General features: G+C 29.3%; 1 protein-coding gene across 6 annotated transcripts in view; it reads left to right on the top strand.

Annotated features, from left to right (window-relative positions):
- The window catches only part of LOC119601601 (E3 ubiquitin-protein ligase MIB2), a 184,610-nt gene that overhangs the window by 42,052 nt on the left and 116,706 nt on the right, over window positions 1–25,852 (top strand). For 5 of the 6 annotated variants that reach the window (XM_037952633.1, XM_037952629.1, XM_037952627.1 and 2 more), the window contains one exon: window positions 22,886–22,954. In XM_037952633.1, coding sequence (XP_037808561.1) covers window positions 22,888–22,954 — 67 coding nt within the window. In that variant the 5' untranslated portion in view covers window positions 22,886–22,887. Of the gene's footprint in view, window positions 1–22,875; window positions 22,955–25,852 lie in introns of those variants that run through there. The other variant, XM_037952628.1, reaches the window with a different exon arrangement.

Here is a 25,852-nt window from a genome sequence, read left to right as displayed (position 1 = left end):
ATACTTATACTTACATATGTACAGTAGAGGGTCCCGAGGAACAACCTTTTTAAGAATTTCATGTAGGATTACCTCTCAATCGATGCGCATTAATGTACTGAACATGAGAAATATAATGAATATTTTTTTTGAATGGTCCTCAGTTTTCTACCAGCGATTGAAAATCCTGACCCCAGTATAATTTTTGAAAAATAAAATAAAAAATTCCGTAATTTTAAGCTGATTACGAGAAAAATAATTTTATAATTTTTGTAGAATATTTTTGGCCTACAAAATGATTTTCAGTCGGCTGGAGAGGCATATTTTTTTAGCTTTTTATCGTAATGGGTGTCAAAATTGTCGTAATTTTTAGCTTATACAGACAAATATTTGAAAAATAGTTTGGTATTTGGTTTAGCCCATTTGAGAATTTTTTAGAATTTTTTGTAATTCTATGCCCTTTATAATACAATTAAAATTTTGCGGCCAGAAATACACTAACAAAAAATTTAACTATTTTTCCCGCGATAAGCTCCAAATTACGGAATTTTTGACACCCAATTCGAAAAGATTGCAGAATTTTTTTAACATATTGTACTGAGATCAAGAATTTCAATCGCAGGTACGAAGCTGGTTCTCGTATTTAGAACATTGAAACGCATCGTTTTAGAGGTATTCATCCTAAAAAGTGGTCCACGGGTCACTCTAATGTACAGTGAAAGTATTTGTACAATATTTTAAAACTCTTACTACTTTAGTTTCTAAGATATACACATTTTTTTCGTATGAAAGATTCCATGTCCGATATTGGTAATTCTCCCATTTCCTCCCAAATAGTGTTTATAAACCGGTTAACCAAAAAACGGTTTTTATTGCATATTTCGGTTTTTCACAAACAGGTTTTTTTAAAACATTGATTTTTGGTTAACCGGGTTATCCGGTTTATAAGTCTCGGTTAATTGGTTTCAAAAAAATAAAATTTTTAGTACAAAATTTTATGTTTTCTTTGATTTTTTATTGTGATTTTTAAAAAGTTTTGGATAGATAATTATATTTTTCTAAACATTATTTTCCGTTTTTTGCATATGAAAACAGACCTAAGATTGTTAAACAAATGTTAGGAAATGTTAAACATATATTATGTATATAAAATGGAGATTTACAATATCAGACAATCAGGAAATTAGTAAAAATTTGGCATTTAAACCAATAAAAAATTAACTATTTAAACAAATTCCAACCATTATATGAAGAAATTTGTTATTTATTAAGACGAATAAATAACTTTGATGGTAAAATGAAGGATGCACTTACTGGTTTATTGCGCGTGTATAATAAAAATCGAGAAGTTTTTCAAACGTTCACGAAACGGACCGAGAATTTATGCTTCTGGGGTTTTTCACAAACTGTAATGGCGCTTAGGTTGATTGACAGGTCAGAATGACACCTGTCAGCATTCCTAAGCGTCATTCACAGCAATTTGAACAACCACAGGCGTAGCGAGCGGAGGGAGGTCACAATTAAAGCAGGGGCTCAATGACTATGTCGAGACAGTTGTCGTCCACTTCCGTTCCCGATGAATTGTCGCGAGCCTGAACACTATCTATACTTGATAGTCCTGGACATAACATTTTTTTTATTGATATAGATGCGTTATATTTATATTCAAAGGTCAATTTATCCCTCCTATGGCAACTTCCATATACCCAACGAATCAATAATATCTTCAGATCTGTATAAGTTTGTTTTCTCATGATATATTAATGTGCATATCTATACTAAAAAGTGCAAATATCTTATTAAGTAATTCATAATATTTCGCAAAATGACATTTTTCAACTAAACGTTATAATATTTTAAAGATTTCCAAACTTTTCGGTTAATCGGTTTTTTATACTCCGTTAACCGAAAATCCGGTTTTCTAGAAATGGTCAATTTTCGGTAAACCGAAGGACCGGTTTTTCCAAAATTCGGTTTTTTATAAACACTACTCCCAAATATGGATGTAAAAGTTTTCCAAGTTTTAGGGTTATAGGTGTTTAGTATTAATTGCTATGGGCCACAGTTTTTAATTGCTATGGGCCACTATTGCTAGTCCACAAATTCTTCAACCACATGTTAATTTTGAGACTAAAAATATATTCGAACTTACCATGTCAGAAAAAACTAAAAAACTAAAGCACGAAATTTTGCTTCTTATAAAAAGCAAATAAAATCCCGGGATTCTGGATTTTTAAATAAATTCCGGAATCCCGATATCGGGATCCCGGAATTTTCGGGATTTTTAAATCCCGAAAAATATAAATAAATTTTCAAAAAATCTTAATAAATTGTCGACAAAAATCATAATAAAACAATAAAAGGTAGAATCACTACAAAATAAGTTCTCAATTACACATGCCTTGAATTGTCAGACTCATAGTAAAACAAAAAATAAAAGTACAATTGAAATAAAACATCAAACATTAAAACTAAATTGAGAAATAATTTAAATTTAATTTAAAAAAATATAAGAAACATGCGTGTTAAATGTTGTTTGTGTAAATGTTCATTTGAACAGAATCTCGTAAGATTTATAAAATGTCCCGAAAATAAAATTAGAGAATGGAGTGAAGCTTGCGGTGTTGAGCTGAAGAAACACTCCCGGATTTGCATGCATCATTTCAATGACTCCGATTATATTGAACTGCATCAAGCCACAAAACGTGCACGTCTAATGCCAAATGCGACACTTTCTCTTGAACCAGTAAAAGGAGTAAATGATTTTTTTTCTTCCAAATCCAAATAAAGATTATATACGACGTTCAGCAAACTACGTTCAAGTTTTAACAGTAAGAGGTTTAATACAGTCATGGAAGCAAGATTTTTTTTTGATTTTGACACAAAAATGGAATAAAATTACTTTTCAAAATAATTGGCACATTAAATACTGCGGGCTTTGAAGTTGTTGCTATTGTTTCGGATATGGGGCCTACCAATCAAGCTCTTTTAAAAGAACTAAATATAAGCATAAGTGAGATTTGTTTTTTTTTTAATTTTGAGTCCTATATTCTACATATTTCTATATTACTACTTTAAGCTAAAAATTGGTTCGAAAACCCAACAAATCCTGAAAATCCTATTTTTGTTATTGCTGATCCACCACATCTTATTAAACTCATTAGAAATCATTTCCTTAAAACAGGTACATTATTCAATAATTCATCTGATTCTTTCTTTTCAACCTGATACAAATAACTATTTGATACAGGTATTTTATTCAACAATACGTTGGTTACTCCCGAGACCATTGTTCAAATTCTAAATTGTTCAAAATCTGAACTATCAATAACTAACGATGTGACTCTGGATTATCTAAACCTCAAGCAGTGTAGCAAGCAAAAACTTAAATATGCGACCAAGCTATTTTCCCATTCAATTGCCAGCGCTATCCGTCGATGTTTTTCTGTCGGTGTTGATTTGTACAACGCAATTAATACAGCAGATTTCTTTGATCTTGTTAACGATTGGTTTGACATAACCAATTCAAAATTGAAATCATCAAATACCTTGCCCACAAAGCAACCTTATGGTAAATACATTGAGGTACAAAACTATGTACTGAATAGAATGACTGCACTAATGAGTGAAATAATTATACCAGGAAAAAAATCTATAATACAATTTCAAAAAGGTGTAATTATAACTAACAAATCGATTCAAGGACTATACCAACACCTGAAAGAGAAGCTTTCAATTGAATATTTATTAACAAGTCGCCTTAATCAAGACATTGTAGAAAACTTTTTTAGTAATATGAGAGGCTTCGGCGATCATCCAAGTCCAATCCAATTTATTTATCGGTTTCGAAAATATTTACTAGGTAAATAAATAAATTTTCTTTAACAATTTTTATATACATAGATATCTACAAATAAAACATTTGTTAATAGCCAAGAACAACGAGCTTATAAAAACAGGGAACACAGAGTGAGACGAAACTAACAAATTTCAATTCAAAAAAGCATGCCTACAATATATTGACGATGGTATTGAAGATTTTGGGGAAAACATTGACGATAACGAAACGGAAATTGCAAAACTGGCTAATGAATTAACATGTGTCATCGAAAATGATTTTGATTGTTTTGAGGAAGATGCGTTAGAGTATGTAGCAGGCTACATAATTCAAAAACTTAAGCTAACTAATTCTGAGTCGAAAAATAACGAAGGAGGCTTCTCTTGGGTTAACCAAGTTTCCAAAGGTGGGCTGAAGAAACCTAATAGCTTGTTTTTAAACAAATTAAAACAACTTGAAATTTTGTTTAGAAAAATAAATGGCGATTCTATTAGTAATATTAGTAATTTAACAAAATATATGTTGGATAAAAGTAGCGAAAATGATTTACCCGAAAATGTGAAATCGTTTTTCTTTAAAATACGAATGCATTTCCGCATAAAACATTTAAAGAAAAATTTAAGTAGCAAAACAGCAAAGGAAAAATTATCTGTGAACAAAAAAAAATGATTAAAACATTTATTTAATAAATTTTTACTTTCGACCAATGACCAACCTCTCTACTTGTTATACTATTTGTATTGTTTTTGTATAAAACTTGTGTCTTAACATTTTTCAAATACTTACGTAATAAATAATTGCGTTTTCTGAATCTATTAATTGCCTGTACTTTATTTCAGTAAAATTTCAACGTTTAATAGATTAAAAAATTAATTTAAAAAAATTAATATTTTATATAAGGTTTCAAAGCATATCCATATTCCACTGTAATGTAGTATATAATTGTTCTACTGTATTTCAAATATAAACAAAATATTTCTCAATTTTCATCTGTTATTATTCGTATTTCTGTTTTTTATTTTTCTATTATTTGACATAAGAAGGCATATAATTTTAAACTCTCCCTAGTGATTCTACCTTCTTATGGTTGTATCATGGACAAAAATAACATTTTCTATTTCATATTACAATATGAATACACTTAGTATGTGTTTACTAATACAGAAAGCTTTTTCATAAGTATTTTGTGAAATTTTTGGTAAACAAATTAATTTAAAGTAGTAAAAATAATAAAATAATTATTTAAATATAGTGCTTTCTAGATACAGCGGTACAAGGGTATACTCGGTCAATTTTTCAATATAAATTCATAAAATTTCCATCCCAGGTACTGAATAGTAGACTAAAAACCTATTTATGAAGACCCATACGTCTTGCATCGTTTCCAAATTTACAATTTGTTGAAACCTGCAATGTAGGTAGTATGATTTATGAGGATCCGTACGAGGCTACAGCACCTTTGAGCAAGTGTACTGATGTGACCAACCGTCTTGAGCTGAATATCGGGTATATGGTTTTTAATGACCGTAAACACTACAGAACTGGTCTATATCAAGTATAGCCATCGTAGTTGCAGCTTTTGCCAAGGTATCAGCAATATTATTTCCAGTTATATCCCTTGTCCTCTTACCCAAATAAGGGAATTATCATCTCGCCATCTTATTAACAGGTTAACTGTCAGTATAGATTCTGATATATTGGGTTTGTCCCGAGTAGGGCTTTTGAGCTTATAATTATGTTTAATATACTCGTAGATCGACAAAAAACGGCACAACCAAGTTTTATACTAGCCTTGAAGACCCTGTTGAATTTCGGGCCTCTTTTGACCCTAGCCACATTCAAAACCCCCTTCAAAAAATGACTTTAATGTCCACAAATCGCTTAAAAAGACTATTGCCACAGTGAAATTCAGCATAAATACATTGTATGTAACCGTTAATTAATCCTCCAAATTTTATGAGGATCGGCTCCTATGGGGGCTTCGGAAAACCCCCCATATAAATCATATTTCAAAAAATTAGTTTTTTAACCATAAATTGCATAAATATATCGGAGGCGAGGTACAAATCAACTCAAACGCTTTATTGTGAAAACTAAATCATAATTTCTTACTTCTTATTTTTAGGTATCCGATAGTATCTATGCCTATTTATTGCCCTTTTTATATTTGATATTTTAGCTTGTAAGTTAGTAGAGTCATATTACGTCTAAAAAATTACTTAATGAATAATGTAATTCGATTTAAAAAGAGGCCAAAATGTTTAAAATTTTATGACACTGCTTATTTTTTAATCAAAATCTATTTAAATTCTCTTATTTAATATTTTATAATGTATACATTTAGCGGAAAAACACTTAAACTTCGGAATTTTAAAATACCGAAAATCCCGGGATTTTCGGGAATCGGGAATTCCCGTTTGGCATCCCTAGTAAGAATGTATAGTCAGGTCGACCATAGGATATCTACACCGGTGAATAGTATGTAAAAATGAAGCTTTAAGCAATTGTTGACAAAAAAAGTGATTTTATATTGATTTTTAAATCATTTTCTGAAGGGGACTTTGTACGGGGGCTAGGGTCAATGAAGCCCGATAATTACGAAAATCACCAGTAACATTCAGATTTACACAAAAGTAAGTTGTGCCGATTTTGGTAGAGATACTAGAACAGTTAACATAATAATGGGCTCAAAAGCCCTATTTGGGGGTTACAGTTGTATGGCGGCTAGGTGAAATGATGAACCGATTTAAGTGGTATAGGGTATAAAAATTGGTTTTTTGTAATCAAAATTTTTAGTTTATGAAAATGTTCTTTGTATAAAATTTCGGTCGAATCAAATCATTTAGAAATATATTTTAGGGAATATAAAATACGTTTTTACATCGATATGACTTCGAGCAGCCTCCCGCAGTTCGTCTTTGGATAGTTTAGTAATTGAATTGTCATGGACCTTGTTAATATAATAGAACCATTTTTAATACATATCCGAATTGCCGGTCCTGCCGTTTGATGATTGCTGGTCCTGCCGTTTGATGATTTTTCGGGGTCCACCACTACAACCAAAGTTTGGTGATTGAAAGTGGCTTATAATTAAAGTTTCATAAATATGTTTTTTTTTTACAAATTTATGTCAATGATTGGTATTTAATAGGGTGATCGACTCGGTTTTTCAACCGGTTTTTTCTGCTTTACCAGTGTCGGTTTTTATCTAAATGTCGATTTTTCGAATATCGATAACCCGTTTTTTTTTTGCTTTTAAAAAACCGGTTTCGAAAACTTTTATTTCCTTTGTATTCAAAGATTACTTAAATTAAATTTTGAAGTAAATAATAATACAGCCCGTCTAAATTTTAAAAATATTGGAGTCCAGGAACTAGAGTATATTTTTCTAACGTACCTTTGGTTAAACTTTTTTGATTTTCCTAATAAATTAACAAATTTTATTTTTTAAATTTATTGGAATAACTATTTGATTAAATTTTATCAATCTTAAGATTATATTTCAATTACAATACTGGCGGCTAAACTATTATTGATGTGTTGGAATGCCTATGAAAATTGTCTAAACATGGATTTTAGGTAGGATTACATAGTTTCTTATATTTAACAGAAGTGTTCCACTTTTTTCCAATTTTTTTTTACATTAAAGAAATAATGTAAATCAGACGACTATATCTAAATTAAAAATCACTTCGGGCCATCAAATTTAAACATAAACGTTAATTTTTTCAAAATAAAATAGATTTTGTTATTTATAATATAAGACCGGTCAACCGGTTTTTTCTGAATTTGAAAAATATCAACCGGTTTTTTTGAAATGTCAACTATTCGAACTATTCGAAAACCGGTTTTTGGAAAATGTCGAATAATCGATACCCTATTGAATTTTTAGTGAGCTTCTTTCTAACAAGTAAAAGTTCGTGCTTTAGTTTTGTCGAGCACTGTAAGTTCGAATGTATGGGAAAATTCAGCAGGCATGAGTTCTCTATATTTGTAAATGTATTTACTTTACCATCAATATGAATGTTTTGGAGGAAATTATCAATACCGGAAATGACATCTTTAGAAACTAAAGAAGAAAGAGTTTTAAAATATTGTACATATAAATACTTGTTTATTTATATTATTTTTAGGATAGCGTAGCACACTGGGTATAGCTAGCTAAATAACACTATGCGACAAAAATATTTTTCTGAAAGGTGGATCCGAGTAAAACAAGAATCTGTTTTTGAAATTTACCAAACACCAAATGAAGCTGAGGTCTTTATAATGGCATACATATATGATGTTTAAGTAACCTGGAGAAATATGTGTGCATTTCATCGGCATAACATCTAACTAGTGTGACCATTTTAGCATTTTGCAGCTAGATTTAGCACTTTTTATTTTGAGTTAGCTGTAAAATTTTAATTAAGCATTTGTCATTTTATTTAGCATTTTTAAAAAATATTTTTAGCATTTTCAGCTTTTTTTGCAATTTTAGTATATAAACAAAAAAAAAGACAAATTTTTGCAACCATAAATTTTATTACATATGCATTTTGTGTTATAAATGTTCCCAGATGACCAGAAAAGATTTATATTGGAAATAGCTTTAACCGGGAAAAATCAGAATTAAATGCCTACCCAAACACAATTATTAGAAATGTAGTAATTTACACTGTGATTCAAAATAAAGCAAAAAGATTCATGAAGATAAATAACATAAAAATTACGATTTCACATAAAAGTAGAATTTGTTATTTGAAGTTATCGAGGGACTATTTTAAAGGCTTTATATTTTCGATACTTTACTATACAAGTGGATACTTTAAAATGTTCTATTATAAAACATTTTTCTGGAACCCAATGTTTTTTTTAAATTATAATTCAAGAGATTTCATATATTTTTACAAATACGTTCAGTATTTTCAAATATATATGTAAATAACGCTTTTTTACAAATTAATACTTTTTGTTGGTTGGAATGAAACATATAATTTTGGAAAAAGCTATGTATGATGGTTAATTAACAAATTTAATTTTTTCCTATACGCCAAAATTTATTTTTTTTTTAAATTTCATCATCCTTTAGGAGTTCTTGTTAATTTATTCAAAATGAGCATTGAAAAAATCAATAATATAAAATTAGGACCTCTTATTCTTTTTTATTCTTTTTATTTTTACCAAATTTTTAGTAATTTTGTTGTCACGTTTTTTTTTTAATTAAAAAAAATACATAAATTTCGGAAATATGATTGACAATTTATTCCAGAATTACAAACTTACGGATTTGAATATATCCCTCATTATTCACTTCATACATTCTCATTTATATTTTTTCCGAAAAAATCTTGGAAGTATGAGTTATAAACCTGACATCTATTCACCGAGATTTAAGATTATTTCAACGGAATTTTCAATATTTTTGTGACATGAAAACCATTTTTAAAGTGTTTCATTATCTGGCCTGTTGAGCGCTCCTTTTCATGAAAAAATTGTTCACTGAGTATATTATTTTTCAATGTTCAGAAACTCAGTTTCCTGGACGTAATTCCTAAGAATTTTCCAATCAGTGTTAGTCAGGAATGTTATTTCCGGAATAACATCACTTCCAAGATACTTCGATCTAACTTCGACGAATACTTGACAGTGGCAAAGAAAGTGCTCTAGAGTTTCACTGTCCTCTCCACATGCTCTACATTTGTCTGAATCCGCATGGCCAATTTTGTATAGATGTGCTCGTAATCCTGTGTGTCCACTCATAATACTATCTATGAAGAGATCTCTCGTCATGTTCTCATCAGGATCATTGTGGTTCACTGTTGGTTTTGTGTTCGTCAGGTTAACTACCTCGAGCTCCCTTCCCTTTAAAGCTATTACATTCGCCATTTCGTTGCCGACTACTACCGAATGTCCTGGTACCCATATGATATAAACGTTATCTCTGAGAGAGTATTCAGTTAAAGCTTTCTTACAATCCAATACGGTCTTAGATTTAATTCTACCACCTTATATCGCCCTAATTGCCTTCTGGCTGTCGGTGAATATATTAAGGGCCGTGGGCGGCATATTTATTCTAATACAATTTTCACATATCACATTAGGTAAACGGTGATATATTTATGTTTCTGAGTTCTTCAATATAGAACCCCAGTCCCACTTTATCCCCCAATTTAGAGCCATCCGTATAACAACGGATTTCTACTAGTATTTCTCTAGTTTTCCGCTTGACCAAGACATTCTATCTGGGATCAGCGTTTCAAAGTTTCCGACATATTCTGTGTCTGGTATGCGATCAGGCACGTCCGATGATTGTGTATAACCTTCCAATGTGTCCAGTTACGTGTCCTATAATCGCTTTTGGCCAGTTCGCCTAAAGTAAAGAGACTTTCGGCTGTAAGCGCCCCCTCATATCTTAAATATGTTTCAATGGGTGGAATATCTAGCAACGTTTCCAGAGCTTTGGCACCACTTATACCCAAGCAACTTGTACGCTGAACTCCCTGTAGTAGTTTGATATTACACTTTTTGTCCGAAACAGTTCACCAGATTATTGAAGCATAAGCTAGAATTGGTCTAATTACACTTTTATAAATCCAATTTGTCATAGTAGGACTAAGACCCCATTTCATGCCTATAGTTCTCCTACATATCGCACAGCACCGATGTGCCTTGTTGATCCTATACTCTATGTGGTGTATCCATTTTATTTGCTAAATTTACAAAAATTTTGAAATAATTTTTAGCATTTCTGTTGTTTTATACCACGTTTGAGTATACCAATCGGCAAAGAATAATTTTCTGAATCGATTAAGCCATGTAAGTCTGACTGTTTCATACAGATTGAAATTTTTTTTCAATTGGCACATACGCTTTATTGGTCCAATGACAAAACCTTTTAAAAATGGTTAAAGTCGGTCCTTTATTTTACCTAGCGCCCATACATATCATCACCTAAAACGCAAACGGCCCTATCTTAAATTTTAAAAATTTTACAGGGGAACCAAAAACTATTTAAGTTGAAAAGTTTGTTTCTATCAACGCGATTTCTTGTTATTCAATAAACAAATTATTTAATAGTAAAACCTATAATTTGTTATGGTAGTTGATAATGGCGTAAGGAAAAATGGATAAATTGGAATTTTTACCTTCCTTTTGTTTTTTGATATATAGTTCGGGCCGTTTGCCTTTCAGGTGACGATATACAAATGTATAAAGCCTTTCTCAGAAAATTGGTTTAAATATATCGGAACCAAGGTACAATTCAACATAAATGCTTTATTACATTTTATACTCATATCTGGGGTAGTTTATCATTGGCCAACCACGACAGAATATACTTTCTTACTTAAATTACAATGAATTACAGTTACAAATTAAAATGAATTGTTCATGAAATCGCTTAAAAAATTTTTGCATTTATTTGGCATTTTAAAATTAATTTAGCATTTTTTCTAGCATTAATTTGGATGGGATTTAGCCGCAACATTTTTCGAGACCGGGTCACACTGCATCTAACCTAAAAGTTAGATGTTATGCCAAATTTCACTTTAAAACCTCAATTTTCATAAATATAGTAATACTCCTTACAACTTTTCATCTAAGAAATTAGGATAAAAGGACGTTCCCCGAAACTCGTTTTTTTGCATCGGTAAATGTTGATGGACTATTTATAGAAGTCCCCACATGGCCAAAAAATTAAATGCTTAGACCATAGGAATACTGAACTTAAATGTGACTAACTATATTTCCAAAATTCGGATGACACTTTTGTAAAAAAATAATAATGGGACTGAAAACAAAGTTAGCAGAAATTAATAGTCTGAAAAATAATAATATTAAGTTGTACCAGTCAAAAGGACTAAACTAAGGCGCCCAGATTTTGGAAATGCAAATAGATGACATAAAGAAGAGAGTAAAACAATTTTTTGAATTTATTTTTTTACATACTTTAAAGACCATTATGACCATTTTTATGCATTTGTTTTGTTAAAATATAAACAAACTAAATTTAAAGATTTTAAGAAAGAAATTTATTAAAGTAAAGAGAATGATTCGAAATTGATAGATTTAGTAACACTAAATATACCAATGGGGTGTTACTTGGAACTCCGATACAAAGGACTATTTTTTGGTACTTTTCGTTTTTCAACTGATACTTTTGTGTTTTTTATAATATGATCCTAGAAACATGATATTAAGCATGTGGAGCCTGGAGTTAATGAAAATCTATAAAAGGGGAGTTTTTTGTACTTTTTCGTTCTCTAAAAGGGAATTTTTGAATTTTCTATAATAAACCTAAGAACATGAAATTAAGCATGTAGTTCCCCAAGTAAGTGAGTACCTTTTGGTACTTTTTCGTTCTACAAAATGTACTTTTTGAATTTATTGAACCTAGAAACATGAAATTAAGAATGTATAGTCCAGATAAAGTGAGAATCTATAAAATGGGATTTTTTGGTACTTTTTCGTTCTTCAAAAGGTACTTTTTGAATTATCTATAATATTGCACCCAGAAACATGAAATTAAGCATGTAGAGCCCGAAGTAAGTGAGAACGTATAAAAAGGGACTTTTTGGTACTTTTTCGTTCTTCAAAAGGTAATTTTTGAATTTTCTATAATATTAAACCTAGAAACATGAAATTATGCACGTAGAGACCGGAGTAAATGAGAACCCATAAAAGGCGACTTTTTGGTACTTTTTAGTTTTTTAACTGGTACTTTTTGAGTTTTCTATAATATTGAACGTAGAAACATGAAATTAAGCATGTACAGCCGGAGTAAACGAGAACCCATAAAAGAGGACTTTTTGGTACTTTTTCGTTCTCCAAAATGTACTTTTTGAATTGAGAACGTACGAAGTGAGAACGTATAAAAAGGGACATTTTGGAATTTTTTCGTTCTTCAAAAGGTACGTTTTGAGTTTTCTATAATATTGCACCTAGAATCATGAAATTAAGCATGTAAAGCCCGGAGGAAATGAGATTCTATAAAACATAAATTAAGCATGTAGAGACCGGAGTAAATGAGAACATAGAAAAGGGGACTTTTTGGCACTTTTTCGTTCTTTAACTGGTACTTTTTCAGTTTTCTATAATATTGAACCTAGAAACATGAAATTAAGGATGTAGAGCCCAGAGTAAAGGAGAACCTATAAAAGGAGACTTTTTGAACTTTTTCGATCTTCAAAAGGTACTTTTTAAATTTTCTATAATACTGAATCTAGAAACATGAAATTTAGCATGTAGAAACCGGAGTAAATGAGAACCCATGAATGGGGTCTTTTTGGTACTTTTTCGTTCTTTAACTGGTACTTTTTGTGTTTTCTATAATATTGAACCTAGAAACATGAAATTAAGCATGTAGAGCCCGGAGTAAATGAGAACCTATAGAAGGGGAATTTTTGGTACTTTTTGAATTTACTATAATATTGAACCTGGACACATAAAATTAGGCATTTAGATCCCAGAGTAAATAAGAACCTATAAAAGAGAACCCTTTGGTACCTTTTCGTTCATCAACTGGTACTTTTTGAGTTTTCAATTATATTAAACATAGAAACTCAAAACTAAGCATTCAGGGACTTATGTGAATTAAAATCTAAAATGGAGTATTTTCTGGTACTTTTCTGTTCTTTAACTGGTACGTTTTAAATTTTCGATAATATTGAACATAGAAACATGAAATTATATAAAAGATGTCTTTTATTTAAAGTCTTATGTCTAAACATAAAATGAAACACGTAGTATCCTGGTTGAACGAAAATATATAAAAAGAGACTTTCTGGTACTTTTTAATAATACTTTTTGAATTTTCTATAATATTGAACCTAAAAACATAAAAATCTGTATGAGAGGAACTTCTGGTTGAAAATTTAACATGCACCATCCGTATTCAACTAAAATCTAAAAAGGGAGTTTCTGTTACATTTTCTTTCTCCAACTAATATTTTTTGAGTTTCCAGTAATATTGAAACTATAAACAATCATTATTGATTGAAAATCTATGAAATATTGAACCTAGGAATCTGTAATTATTTATGTTATTTCATTACGATGAGGGTAGCGTAGCACACTGGGTATAGCTAGTATAACATATAATTTTAAATTATTATTAAAAGTGTCCGAATAACGAATATGTATTTTGCTACAAAATTAACATCACTATTGTACATTTTCTTATTTTTATTGCAATTTTTGATAAATTGTTGCAATTATTGATAAATATCTAATATAAATTTATTTTTTTTATTTTTCTGAAGTATAATTAAGTAGATTTTTTTATTTATTTTAGCTCAAAAATATCTTCTATCAATACCCTTTTAAAAAACATAAAACTTTTTTAAATATCGTTTTTAGTTTAAATATTAGACCAAAAGATTAGATATTTTACTATCATTTACACATTTTCGTCTCGCACTGTATTTTGCTACAAAATTAACATCGCTATTGCACATTTTCTTATTTTTATTGCAATTTTTTATAAATTATTGCAATTATTGATAATTATCTAATATAGCATTATATTAAACATACATATAGACTATGAAAAAGGAATTTGGCTATCATTTGGTTGACAGAGGGGCATTCCACATTGCCTAAAAACAGTGCTGGTCAATTGGAAGCTTGTCAAATATTCATCTATTAATCCAATACAACCTAGATTAGAGACTTGTTCCCAAAATATAATCTTTTAAAATTTTTCTGAGATTTTTTTACAAATGTGTAAACGATAAAATTATAAGTTTTAGATTTTATTATAAAAGAAATCATAATTAGTTTTCGCTATAAACCTAAAATTAGCGAAAAAATCTGAGATCTGAGAAAAAAATTTATAAATCAACTTAGGGTTGAGCCTACGAAAAAAAATCTTATATTTGTCAATAGTTTAATGAAGGTATTTTAAGCTATTTGACTTTAATGAATTAATAAAACTTGTTTTAATTTACAAAAATAAATATTAATCAAAGTTTTAAAATGAAGATGACAAAAGACATAAACAAAAATGAACACAAAATGTATATAAATGTTGTTATTTTTTTTCTAAAATTTAAAGAAAATTTCATCAATAAAAAAACCGGCCACTCGAATAATTCGAAAGTATGAACTATTCGAGACCGGTCGGGTTTCCGACAAGGAAAAAACCGGTTAACCGATTTACCGGTTTCTAGTTAAATATGAGCCATAATTTGGTGGAAGGATTTATGTTTATATAAAAGTTATTTATGCCCTAATTCTGTTAGACGATATTGGACGAATTTTCTTCCTCACACATTTGAGTATTTGTTTTTGAATTCTTGAAGTCAATAATGGTTGTTGTCTGTGATAAAAACTCTTAATAACGTAAAATATTTGATTCACTAAAAATATTGTGGAAGTTTCAAAACTTCAAACCAGACGAATAAAATTTTGTAGTCTGCTTAATTTTTTAAAATATTAAAAATGTTTTCTTTTGTTGGATTCGTTTCTTCAACCAACACTCTTCTATCTATCTATCTATCTATCTATCTATCTATCTATCTATCTATCTATCTATTTATCTACCTTTGAGTTTTTTTATAAACACTATTTATATATTTTTAAAATAAAATAAACTGTAGTTTATTCATCTGATGATACATAATTAAAAAACTTTTCTGCAATGTTTGCAAATTTTTCTGTGGAATCGGCAATTCGTTTTTGTGTCGCATTTAGTTCTTCCAAATATGTTAGCATTTTCTTTTGCTGGTTTACTTGCTCCCTCAGCAAATCAGTGGTAGAATCAGCGACCCTCTTCTTCGAATTAGTTTGACCACAATCAGCTTTAGTGTAAGAGGTTGGACATATATTTTCCTCTAAACCTATCGCGTTTCCAGGTGGTAGTGCTGCTGATCTTATATTAATGGCTTCGTCTACCATTTCCTCCAGTGGAGATAGCGTATCTTCTTGGTAAGGGCCTCCAGTACCTGTTAAGGATTTGTGGTTCTCCGACAACTTATTTTTGGTTCTGGATTTCAGTTCCGCCCAAACCTTAAAAAAATGTTATTTTGTTGTTTATGATAACTACACTGATACTCACCTTTTTCCATTCCCCAACTTCTCTTTGGGGAGGTCCAAGACCATTTAATTTTGCAGTTATGTCAACCCTCAATCTTGGCTTTGCTTCCTCCAAACACGGGTTTGTTTGAAGCTATTTCTGGGCACTTTTTAATTTCCCTACATAAAAACTCGAACTGCTCGGTTGTTGTTATTTTCAATGTATAAAATGTATTTATAATAAAAAAGAATAAAAAATGCAAATTGTATACTTACGTTCTTTTTTTGGTACAATCTGCCATATTTTTTCCACAAATTGTTATTAATTAAAATTTTGTATTTGTCAATTTTATTAAAAAAATATTATTGCCAAATGTTTAAAATGTATAAATGTAAAGCAAAATATATAAATATTTAAAATATATATATATATATATATATATATATATATATATATATATATTGGTAACAATAGTTTGACAATGACGTAAATCATAGACACAAACCACGTAACATAGACGAAAAAAATATATTGACATGAAGAAACGTAAATTCGACTACTTTTCTTCCTCAGACAAGACGACATAATCGTCTAACAGAATTAGGGCATTATGCTAGATTTCATCGCACAGTGGTATAGGAAAAAAAAAAGAGGGAAATAATTCGGTAACTTCTAAACGGTTAATCCGATTTTAATGAAAATTTCATCAATAAAAAAACCGGCCACTCGAATAATTCGAAAGTATGAACTATTCGAGACCGGTCGGGTTTCCGACAAGGAAAAAACCGGTTAACCGATTTACCGGTTTCTAGTTAAATATGAGCCATAATTTGGTGGAAGGATTTATGTTTATATAAAAGTTATTTATGCCCTAATTCTGTTAGACGATATTGGACGAATTTTCTTCCTCACACATTTGAGTATTTGTTTTTGAATTCTTGAAGTCAATAATGGTTGTTGTCTGTGATAAAAACTCTTAATAACGTAAAATATTTGATTCACTAAAAATATTGTGGAAGTTTCAAAACTTCAAACCAGACGAATAAAATTTTGTAGTCTGCTTAATTTTTTAAAATATTAAAAATGTTTTCTTTTGTTGGATTCGTTTCTTCAACCAACACTCTTCTATCTATCTATCTATCTATCTATCTATCTATCTATCTATCTATCTATCTATCTATCTATCTATCTATCTATCTATCTATCTATCTATCTATCTATCTATCTATCTATCTATCTATCTATCTATCTATCTATCTATCTATCTATCTATCAATTTATCTACCTTTGAGTTTTTTTATAAACACTATTTATATATTTTTAAAATAAAATAAACTGTAGTTTATTCATCTGATGATACATAATTAAAAAACTTTTCTGCAATGTTTGCAAATTTTTCTGTGGAATCGGCAATTCGTTTTTGTGTCGCATTTAGTTCTTCCAAATATGTTAGCATTTTCTTTTGCTGGTTTACTTGCTCCCTCAGCAAATCAGTGGTAGAATCAGCGACCCTCTTCTTCGAATTAGTTTGACCACAATCAGCTTTAGTGTAAGAGGTTGGACATATATTTTCCTCTAAACCTATCGCGTTTCCAGGTGGTAGTGCTGCTGATCTTATATTAATGGCTTCGTCTACCATTTCCTCCAGTGGAGATAGCGTATCTTCTTGGTAAGGGCCTCCAGTACCTGTTAAGGATTTGTGGTTCTCCGACAACTTATTTTTGGTTCTGGATTTCAGTTCCGCCCAAACCTTAAAAAAATGTTATTTTGTTGTTTATGATAACTACACTGATACTCACCTTTTTCCATTCCCCAACTTCTCTTTGGGGAGGTCCAAGACCATTTAATTTTGCAGTTATGTCAACCCTCAATCTTGGCTTTGCTTCCTCCAAACACGGGTTTGTTTGAAGCTATTTCTGGGCACTTTTTAATTTCCCTACATAAAAACTCGAACTGCTCGGTTGTTGTTATTTTCAATGTATAAAATGTATTTATAATAAAAAAGAATAAAAAATGCAAATTGTATACTTACGTTCTTTTTTTGGTACAATCTGCCATATTTTTTCCACAAATTGTTATTAATTAAAATTTTGTATTTGTCAATTTTATTAAAAAAATATTATTGCCAAATGTTTAAAATGTATAAATGTAAAGCAAAATATATAAATATTTAAAATATATATATATATATATATATATATATATATATATATATATATATATAGATATATATATATATATATATATAGATATATATATATATATATATATATATATATATATATATATATATATATATATATATATATATATATATATATATATATATATCTATATATATATATATATATATATATATATATATAATCTATATATATATATATATATATATTGGTAACAATAGTTTGACAATGACGTAAATCATAGACACAAACCACGTAACATAGACGAAAAAAATATATTGACATGAAGAAACGTAAATTCGACTACTTTTCTTCCTCAGACAAGACGACATAATCGTCTAACAGAATTAGGGCATTATGCTAGATTTCATCGCACAGTGGTATAGGAAAAAAAAAAGAGGGAAATAATTCGGTAACTTCTAAACGGTTAATCCGATTTTAATGAAATTTGGTATGCACAAAGAGGAGGTGTTGTCGAGTTTAGGTTTTGAATTTGGACCTTATAGGCCAACCAGGGGCCCGGCGGGGGGTCCTCAAATTAGGACACCTCGGCTATGTTAAATTTTTAAAACGATCCTATTTCTTCATTTGAGTTCCGATTTAAAAAAAATTTCGTATATAGAATCTCCTCATCGAGCACTATAAAAAATGTCGTCGTAGCAGTAAATTATCTCTTATAGTTTAGGAGATATTCGCATTTGAATATTAAAATTTTAAAATTTTTACCGTCCTTACTTTAGTTTTTTTGATAATAGCAGGTCCAAATATTTCCGATTTTCGCCATTTTTTTTTATTTGCTTAACAACAAGTTTATATACCAAGCAGTGAAAGAATTATGTAAAAATCATGACTGAGTCCAAAGTTATAGGCATTTAAATTTAAAAAATTAAAAAAAGGCGATTTTTTGTCATTTTTTTGGGAAAAAAGTATCTTTTTCTTTTTAAGTTATCTAAAAAGTTTCTAAGAAGATGTATATAGAATTTATACTTTTTGGAAAGCTGACTTTACATAAAATACGATAAATGAAACAAAACCTAAAAATTTTTGATACCGAGGGGACCAGGTCCATCCAAAAAAACCCTATTTTTTATGGAAAATTAAATTTTGAGCAAAAATTCTCAAATCGCATAGTCGATATCAAATTATAGTGACCTGTTTTATATGACCCAATAAGTTCTTAATCATTTTGTAACGGGTTTCGATAACCCCGCCCCTGGTATGGATATAATAGGCAAAAAACCAAAAAATCCCATTTTTGGGATTTTTTAAAACTTTTTTGGGAATTCCGGGATTCCTAATAAGAAAATTCGAAATTTTTATTTAATTTTGGATTTTGAGTAAAAAAATCTACCTAACTGTAAAATTTCATCAAAAAATATTCATAAATAAAATTTTTATTGCAATTTGAAAAATTTGTATCTTCGCAAAAACTGAATAAAAAACATTTTTTAATTTTTTTTAAAAAAAGTATTCCGCGAATTTTTTAATTTTCAAAAATTATATACAGTTTTGAAAAATAGACAAAATTACCTTTCCATTGATATATAACATGCCTACCTAATGTTTTTTAAGTGACAAATTAATTAGGGAAAACTCAACATCTTTTAGAAAATTTGCCTAGCACTATTATTTTCATCCATAAGGTTAACTCTTAAATTTGTTACATATATGGATGAAAATAATAGTGCTAGGTAAATTTTCTAAAAGATGTTGAGTTTTCCCTAATTAATTTGTCACTTAAAAAACATTAGGTAGGCATGTTATATATCAATGGAAAGGTAATTTTGTCTATTTTTCAAAACTGTATATAATTTTTGAAAATTAAAAAATTCGCGGAATACTTTTTTTAAAAAAAATTAAAAAATGTTTTTTATTCAGTTTTTGCGATAGTGCTCGATGAGGAGATTCTATATACGAAATTTTTTTTAAATCGGAACTCAAATGAAGAAATAGGATCGTTTTAAAAATTTAACATAGCCGAGGTGTCCTAAATTGAGGACCCCCCGCCGGGCCCCAGGTTGGCCTATAAGGTCCAAATTCAAAACCTAAACTCGACAACACCTCCTCTTTGTGCACACCAAATTTCATTAAAATCGGATTAACCGTTTAGAAGTTACCGAATTATTTCCCTCTTTTTTTTTTCCTATACCACTGTGCATCGTCATATTAATATAAAAAGAGAATTATGGGATTCAAGTCATTTTCTGAAGGAGGGTTTGTATGGGGACTAGGGTCAACTAAGTCCGTATTGTTTAAAGATTCAGCAATATCACTAAGGATTACGGCAAACTCATTTATACCGATTTTTGTATTTATCGGACCTTATTGACACTACTCCCCATGCAAATCCTCCTTTAGAAAATGACTTTAATTCCATATTTCTCTTAATTACATTAATATAATTATGAAATTCAGCATAAATAACGTTTATGAGGATCGGCCCATATTTAACCCTATCTGCCATATAAAGCATCTTTAGGAAAATAAGTTTTTGAACAATTTTGTATTAAAAAAAAAAAATCAATAACGTCGACAATAGCTAACGGTTTTTTAAAAACAAAGTTGTTTTACTCATGAAGTGACATAGTTTTTTATTACATTTATAAATAGTACGGTTCCTATACAAAATACTTTAAAAAAACATCTCCAAACATGAAAAACGATGCAAAACTGAAATCAAAAATATCTTTGCCGATGAAGTGCACACATATTTCTCCAGTACCCCGTTTCTGTAACTTTTAGTGAGAAGTTCTCACATCGAGAAGTGTGAAACAAAAAATTCCATCGTTTCTCGATTTGTGAGTAAAAAGTGTTTCTGTAACTTAAAGTGAGAATTACATTTTAATTGGAAATTTTCAATAAAACAGCTGTCAAAAACATAAAAATTAAAAGAAGAAAACAAAAATTGCCGAACAAATTTATAAACGAAGAATAAATAAACAAAAAATGTAGAAATTAAATGAAAATTGTCCGAAAAATTATCCCACTAAATTCGCCCTTGGCAAATTCTAAGTTTACGCCCACGTACTTTTTTAGCATTTGCTTCTGTATATCCGAAATTCCTCCTATTTTCTAAAAATTAGTGAACAATATTTATTTTAATCTTAATTAATTATAAATATAACATTACTTTTTCATTATGTCATAGAATTCATGTTTAAATTAAATTTTTTTAACTTAAAATGTTCCTTTCCGCACCGTTTTAAAATGTGAGTTTTTTTGACAGTTCATGTGAGAAACTTCTCACAAAATTTTCTTACAGAAACACTTGCATGTGAGAAATGATATTTTTTTCAATTCACATTGTTTTTTCTTCAATTTCACTGTTTCATGCGAGAAACTTCTCGATACGAGAGTTACAGAAACGAGGCACAGGTTACTTAAACATCATATCTACATATATGTCATTATAAATCATATACCGGCGTATATAGATGCAGATGAAAAAAAATCACCACTACACACACACTATTGATATATTTTCAATGAAATTGCGCTGAAAGAAATATTTGGCTATTTTCATTTTTGAAGATTAAATTGCACTATTATAAAATGGGAATATTTATAAACAAAATAGATTCAATGGACATAAGAATGATAATTTCTTCACATAGAAACAACATTTCAAATTAAAATGTACAAAAAAAGTATTAAATAAGAATGATCTTCTTTACTTTCATTGTTATGCATTCTAGAAAATTATTTAGGGTGTAGGTTGTTTTTGTAAATTATGCTCTTGTTTTTAAAGTTGTGTTTTTGTTTTTTCAAATTGAGTTTGCAATTTCTGTAACAAAGCGACATCAACCTTAAAGATTTTGGAGGTGTTTGGCAAATTAAAAAAAAAACATATTCTGTTCTACTCGGATCCACCTTTCAGAAAAATATTGTCACTTTCGTTTATTTCGTCTCACTGTGTAATTTATTTATTTATTTACAAAGTTTATAAACATAATTAATTATGTATGCAAAACAAAGAAGATACTAACAACAGATGTTTTCGGCTAGTTAAATAAATTTTGGTATATGTAAATTAGAGTGTCCCAAGGTGCAGCATTCTCGTGTACTGAACACGAGAAAAATAAAAAATATTTTTTTTTCGAATGGTCCTCAGTTCCCTACCAGCGATTGAAAATCCCGACCTCAGTATAATAAAAAAAATAAAATATATTCGATTTTGAACTGCCAAAATTGTAGTAATTTTTAGCTTATACAGAAAAATATTATAAAATTGTTTGGCATTTGGTTTGGTCCATTTCAGAATTTTTTACACCAAAAGTCGTTTTGCGAACCAAAAATACACTAACAAAATTTTTAATTATTTTTCTCGCGATAAGCTCAAAATTACGGAATTTTTGAGACCCATTTCGAAAATATTGCAGAACATTTTCTTTGTACTGAGATCAAGTTTTTCAATCGCAGGTAGGGAACTGATGACCTTCTCAAAATAATTGCTTTTTTTTCTCATATTTAGTACATTTGAACGCATCGTTTGAGATGTATTACTTCAAAAAAGTGGTCCACGGGACATCTTAATGTACATATTCAATTTTACTTTTGACCTCCAAAGTCTTTGGTTTAAGGTTGCCTGATTTGAATAAATCTTTGGGACATACATATTTTATGTTATCTGGATTATAATACTCTGAAAATATGTTTAAAATTACAGCAGTAAAGAATTAAGGTGTATTCTCCAAAATATTCGCTAAACTATTAGAGTAATTGGCCTAATGCTTTACTTTTGAAAGTTAAAAAAACTAAAATTTTTTGACCATAGGTTAGAACAGGATCACATTATCTTATAAGGACAACAACTCGTATTCGAGTAAAAAAGTGAATTCATATGTAAATAAAAATAAATATTTTCCCACTTTTTATTTATATTTCTAGAAATGCGTCCATCAATTCCACCAGGAATTAGGGTCGTACGTGGTCCAAATTGGATATGGCAGAATCAAGGTTTGTAAATTTAGCATATTTGTCTTTATTTATTTTTTATTTTAAAATAATTAGATTGTTTTTGAGAATTTTAAATTAAATTCCTTTTTTTTAATTAAATTCCTACAAGTTTCAGAGATGTGAACAAAACAAATTTTGTATATTTATATTGGGAAAAAATAAGAAAAATAATTATAATTGTTGTCTTCCAAAAAAAGTTTTGCACATTTTTTAGAGATGGGTAATTTCGAAATTTTAGGCATGTTTATATTTGTGTCAATATCATAGATGGGCACTTTGCAGTACCAGTAAAATTGCAGTAAAAATAAGTTTTTACTGTTTACTGAAAAAATTTTCAGTATTCAGTAAAGTTTTACTGAGTGTAAGTGTGCTTACACTATTCCGTACAATCTAATAATTTACTGAAAATTCTATTTTCAACATATTTTTGAATATAATACATATTTATCATCACAAGTAGCTATAGTGCGATAAATTTTACTTTTTGGGATTGCAAATCTTTTCAGAAGACAATAACTTAGCTATGTACAAATTTATACAAGAGGCTAAATCGTATATAATTTTCTCGGCCAATAAAAAGTTGTTGGAAGCATTTATTATATTTTATAATATTAGATTCCCAGCGGTAAAAATACACATTATGTACTCGCTTATCTAAGTGATATTTCGTGGCAGTCAGTGGTGATGCTTTAACTTATTCTTCCACTTAGATTTAACATAAAAGTGTCCTAGGCTGCCTCATCGATGTGCTCTCGCTTATAATGTAAGCCACAATATCATTAAGACAAATTAATATTTCACTTACATTATGTGTGGAGTTCTAAGCGAAGTTAATGAGACGCCTATAAACGCTTGCAAATAAGAATGTAATGTATGTAGATTACAATCCTATTTGCATTTGTAAGTTAAAGTACCATGTCTTCCGATTATGTTATAGAAAAAATATATATTTTTTATATTTATTTTAAAATTATGCAATTTTATTTAAAAATGATCATCAAATAATAAACATGTATTATAGTTAATTCAATAAAAATATAATTAAACAATAAAAGATAAGATAAATGAAATGAATCTTAATTTTCTTTTGAAACTTTCGCTAATCTTCCTTTAGAGATCCTGTAAATAATCAAGAGGAAATTGTCAGTATTAAAACTAGAATATATGAAGTACATTTACCCCAATTTTTAAGTCCGTTTCTGCCATTTAGATCACCACAATTATTTTAAATTTTTACAATAAAATAACTTTTTTAACAAAACACAACGTCACTTACAAAAGATCAACTTTAAACTGAAACAAAAATATTCTTCTTTTCATGTATGTAGTATACAAAAGAAAAATAAAACGGTACTTTAGTTAAGTTTTTTTTTTTTAAGAAATAAAAACAAAAAACAACATGAAAAAGGCAGCTAACTCTCTGCTTAAATCGTAATCTATGTTATAATTAAAGTGCATGATATGTTGGATTACGCATATATTGCACTCTAAGTACTTAGATTGCTCGCTTAGAACGTCATACTGATGTCATCGAATATTATCTAAGTACTTTGTTTCATTTACCGCTGGGTTATTAGTAGAAAAGAGAGTAAAAGAGATCAATATGATAATAGTTGTATGAAAATTTTAGTTAAATATAATATTTTTTTACTAATCATGCATTTTGGTTGAAAATTTTACTGATTACTGAAAAAAATTTCAGTATTCAGTAAGATTTGCATAACCAGTATTTTTTACTGTTTACTGAAATTTTTTTCAGCCCAGCATACCTGGGAACACTGCAGTATAATTTTACTGCATTACACATCTCAGTAATCAGTAAATTTTTACTGGTTACTGAAAAAATTTTCAGTATTCAGTAAATTTTTACTGATTACTGAAAAAATTGCAGTATTCAGTAAAATTTTACTGACTACTGAAAAACAAATTTCAGTAAACAGTAAAAAATACTGGTAATGCAAATCTTACTGAATACTGAAATTTTTTTCAGTAATCAGTAAAATTTTCAACCAAAATGCATTATGTACTAGTGAAAAAATATTATATTTAACTAAAATTTTCATACAACTATTATCATATTGATCTCTTTTACTCTCTTTTATATTAATAACCCAGCGGTAAAAATACACATTATGTACTCGCTTATCTAAGTGATATTTCGTGGCAGTCAGTGGTGATGCTTTCACTTATTCTTCCACTTAGATTTAACATAAAAGTGTCCTAGGCTGCCTCATCGATGTGCTCTCGCTTAGAATGTAAGCCACAATATCATTAAGACAAATTAAAATTTCACTTACATAATGTGTGGAGTTCTAAGCGAAGTTAATGAGACGCCTATAAACGCTTGCAAATAAGAATGCACAGTGGGGCAGAATGGAAATTTTTTGGAAATAAATCTGGCATTTCTAAACGGCTGATCCGATCGGGATAAAATTTGGCGTGAGCGTAGCCAAGGAGTATTCGAGTTTAAGTTTTGAAGATGAACCCCGCAGATACCCCAGGGACGGAGCTGTGGCGGCTCAAAGTAGGGTACCTACGACATGTAAAATTTTTAAACTCGTGCCATTTTTTTGTTTTTCATCCAAATACAAAGATTTTTATATTTTCTGAAAGCGCTCGACGAGATCTTGAAAAAACATGCTTGGACATACTACTTATCTCTTATAATATCCGAGTTATAGGCATTTAAAAATTTAGTGATACAAAATTTACCATACCTTGGTCCGCCTTTTTTTGAATACCGGGCGTAATTTTGGACCAAATGGACTCAATTTTTTCTTGTTAGTTAGACAACAAAATTTCCAATAATGTACAAAAAATTTCAGATCAATATCATTTACAGATCCAAAAATATACGTTTTTTAATTTAAAAATTCAAAAAATTTTAGATTTTTGCCG

This window comes from Lucilia sericata, unplaced genomic scaffold (assembly GCF_015586225.1).
Source record: "Lucilia sericata isolate MDLA Ls3-8-SP2 unplaced genomic scaffold, ASM1558622v1 Contig000177F_arrow, whole genome shotgun sequence".
NCBI lineage: Eukaryota > Metazoa > Arthropoda > Insecta > Diptera > Calliphoridae > Lucilia > Lucilia sericata.
Note: the sequence above shows the minus strand (reverse complement) of the source record. Positions and strands in the feature narration are given on the sequence as shown.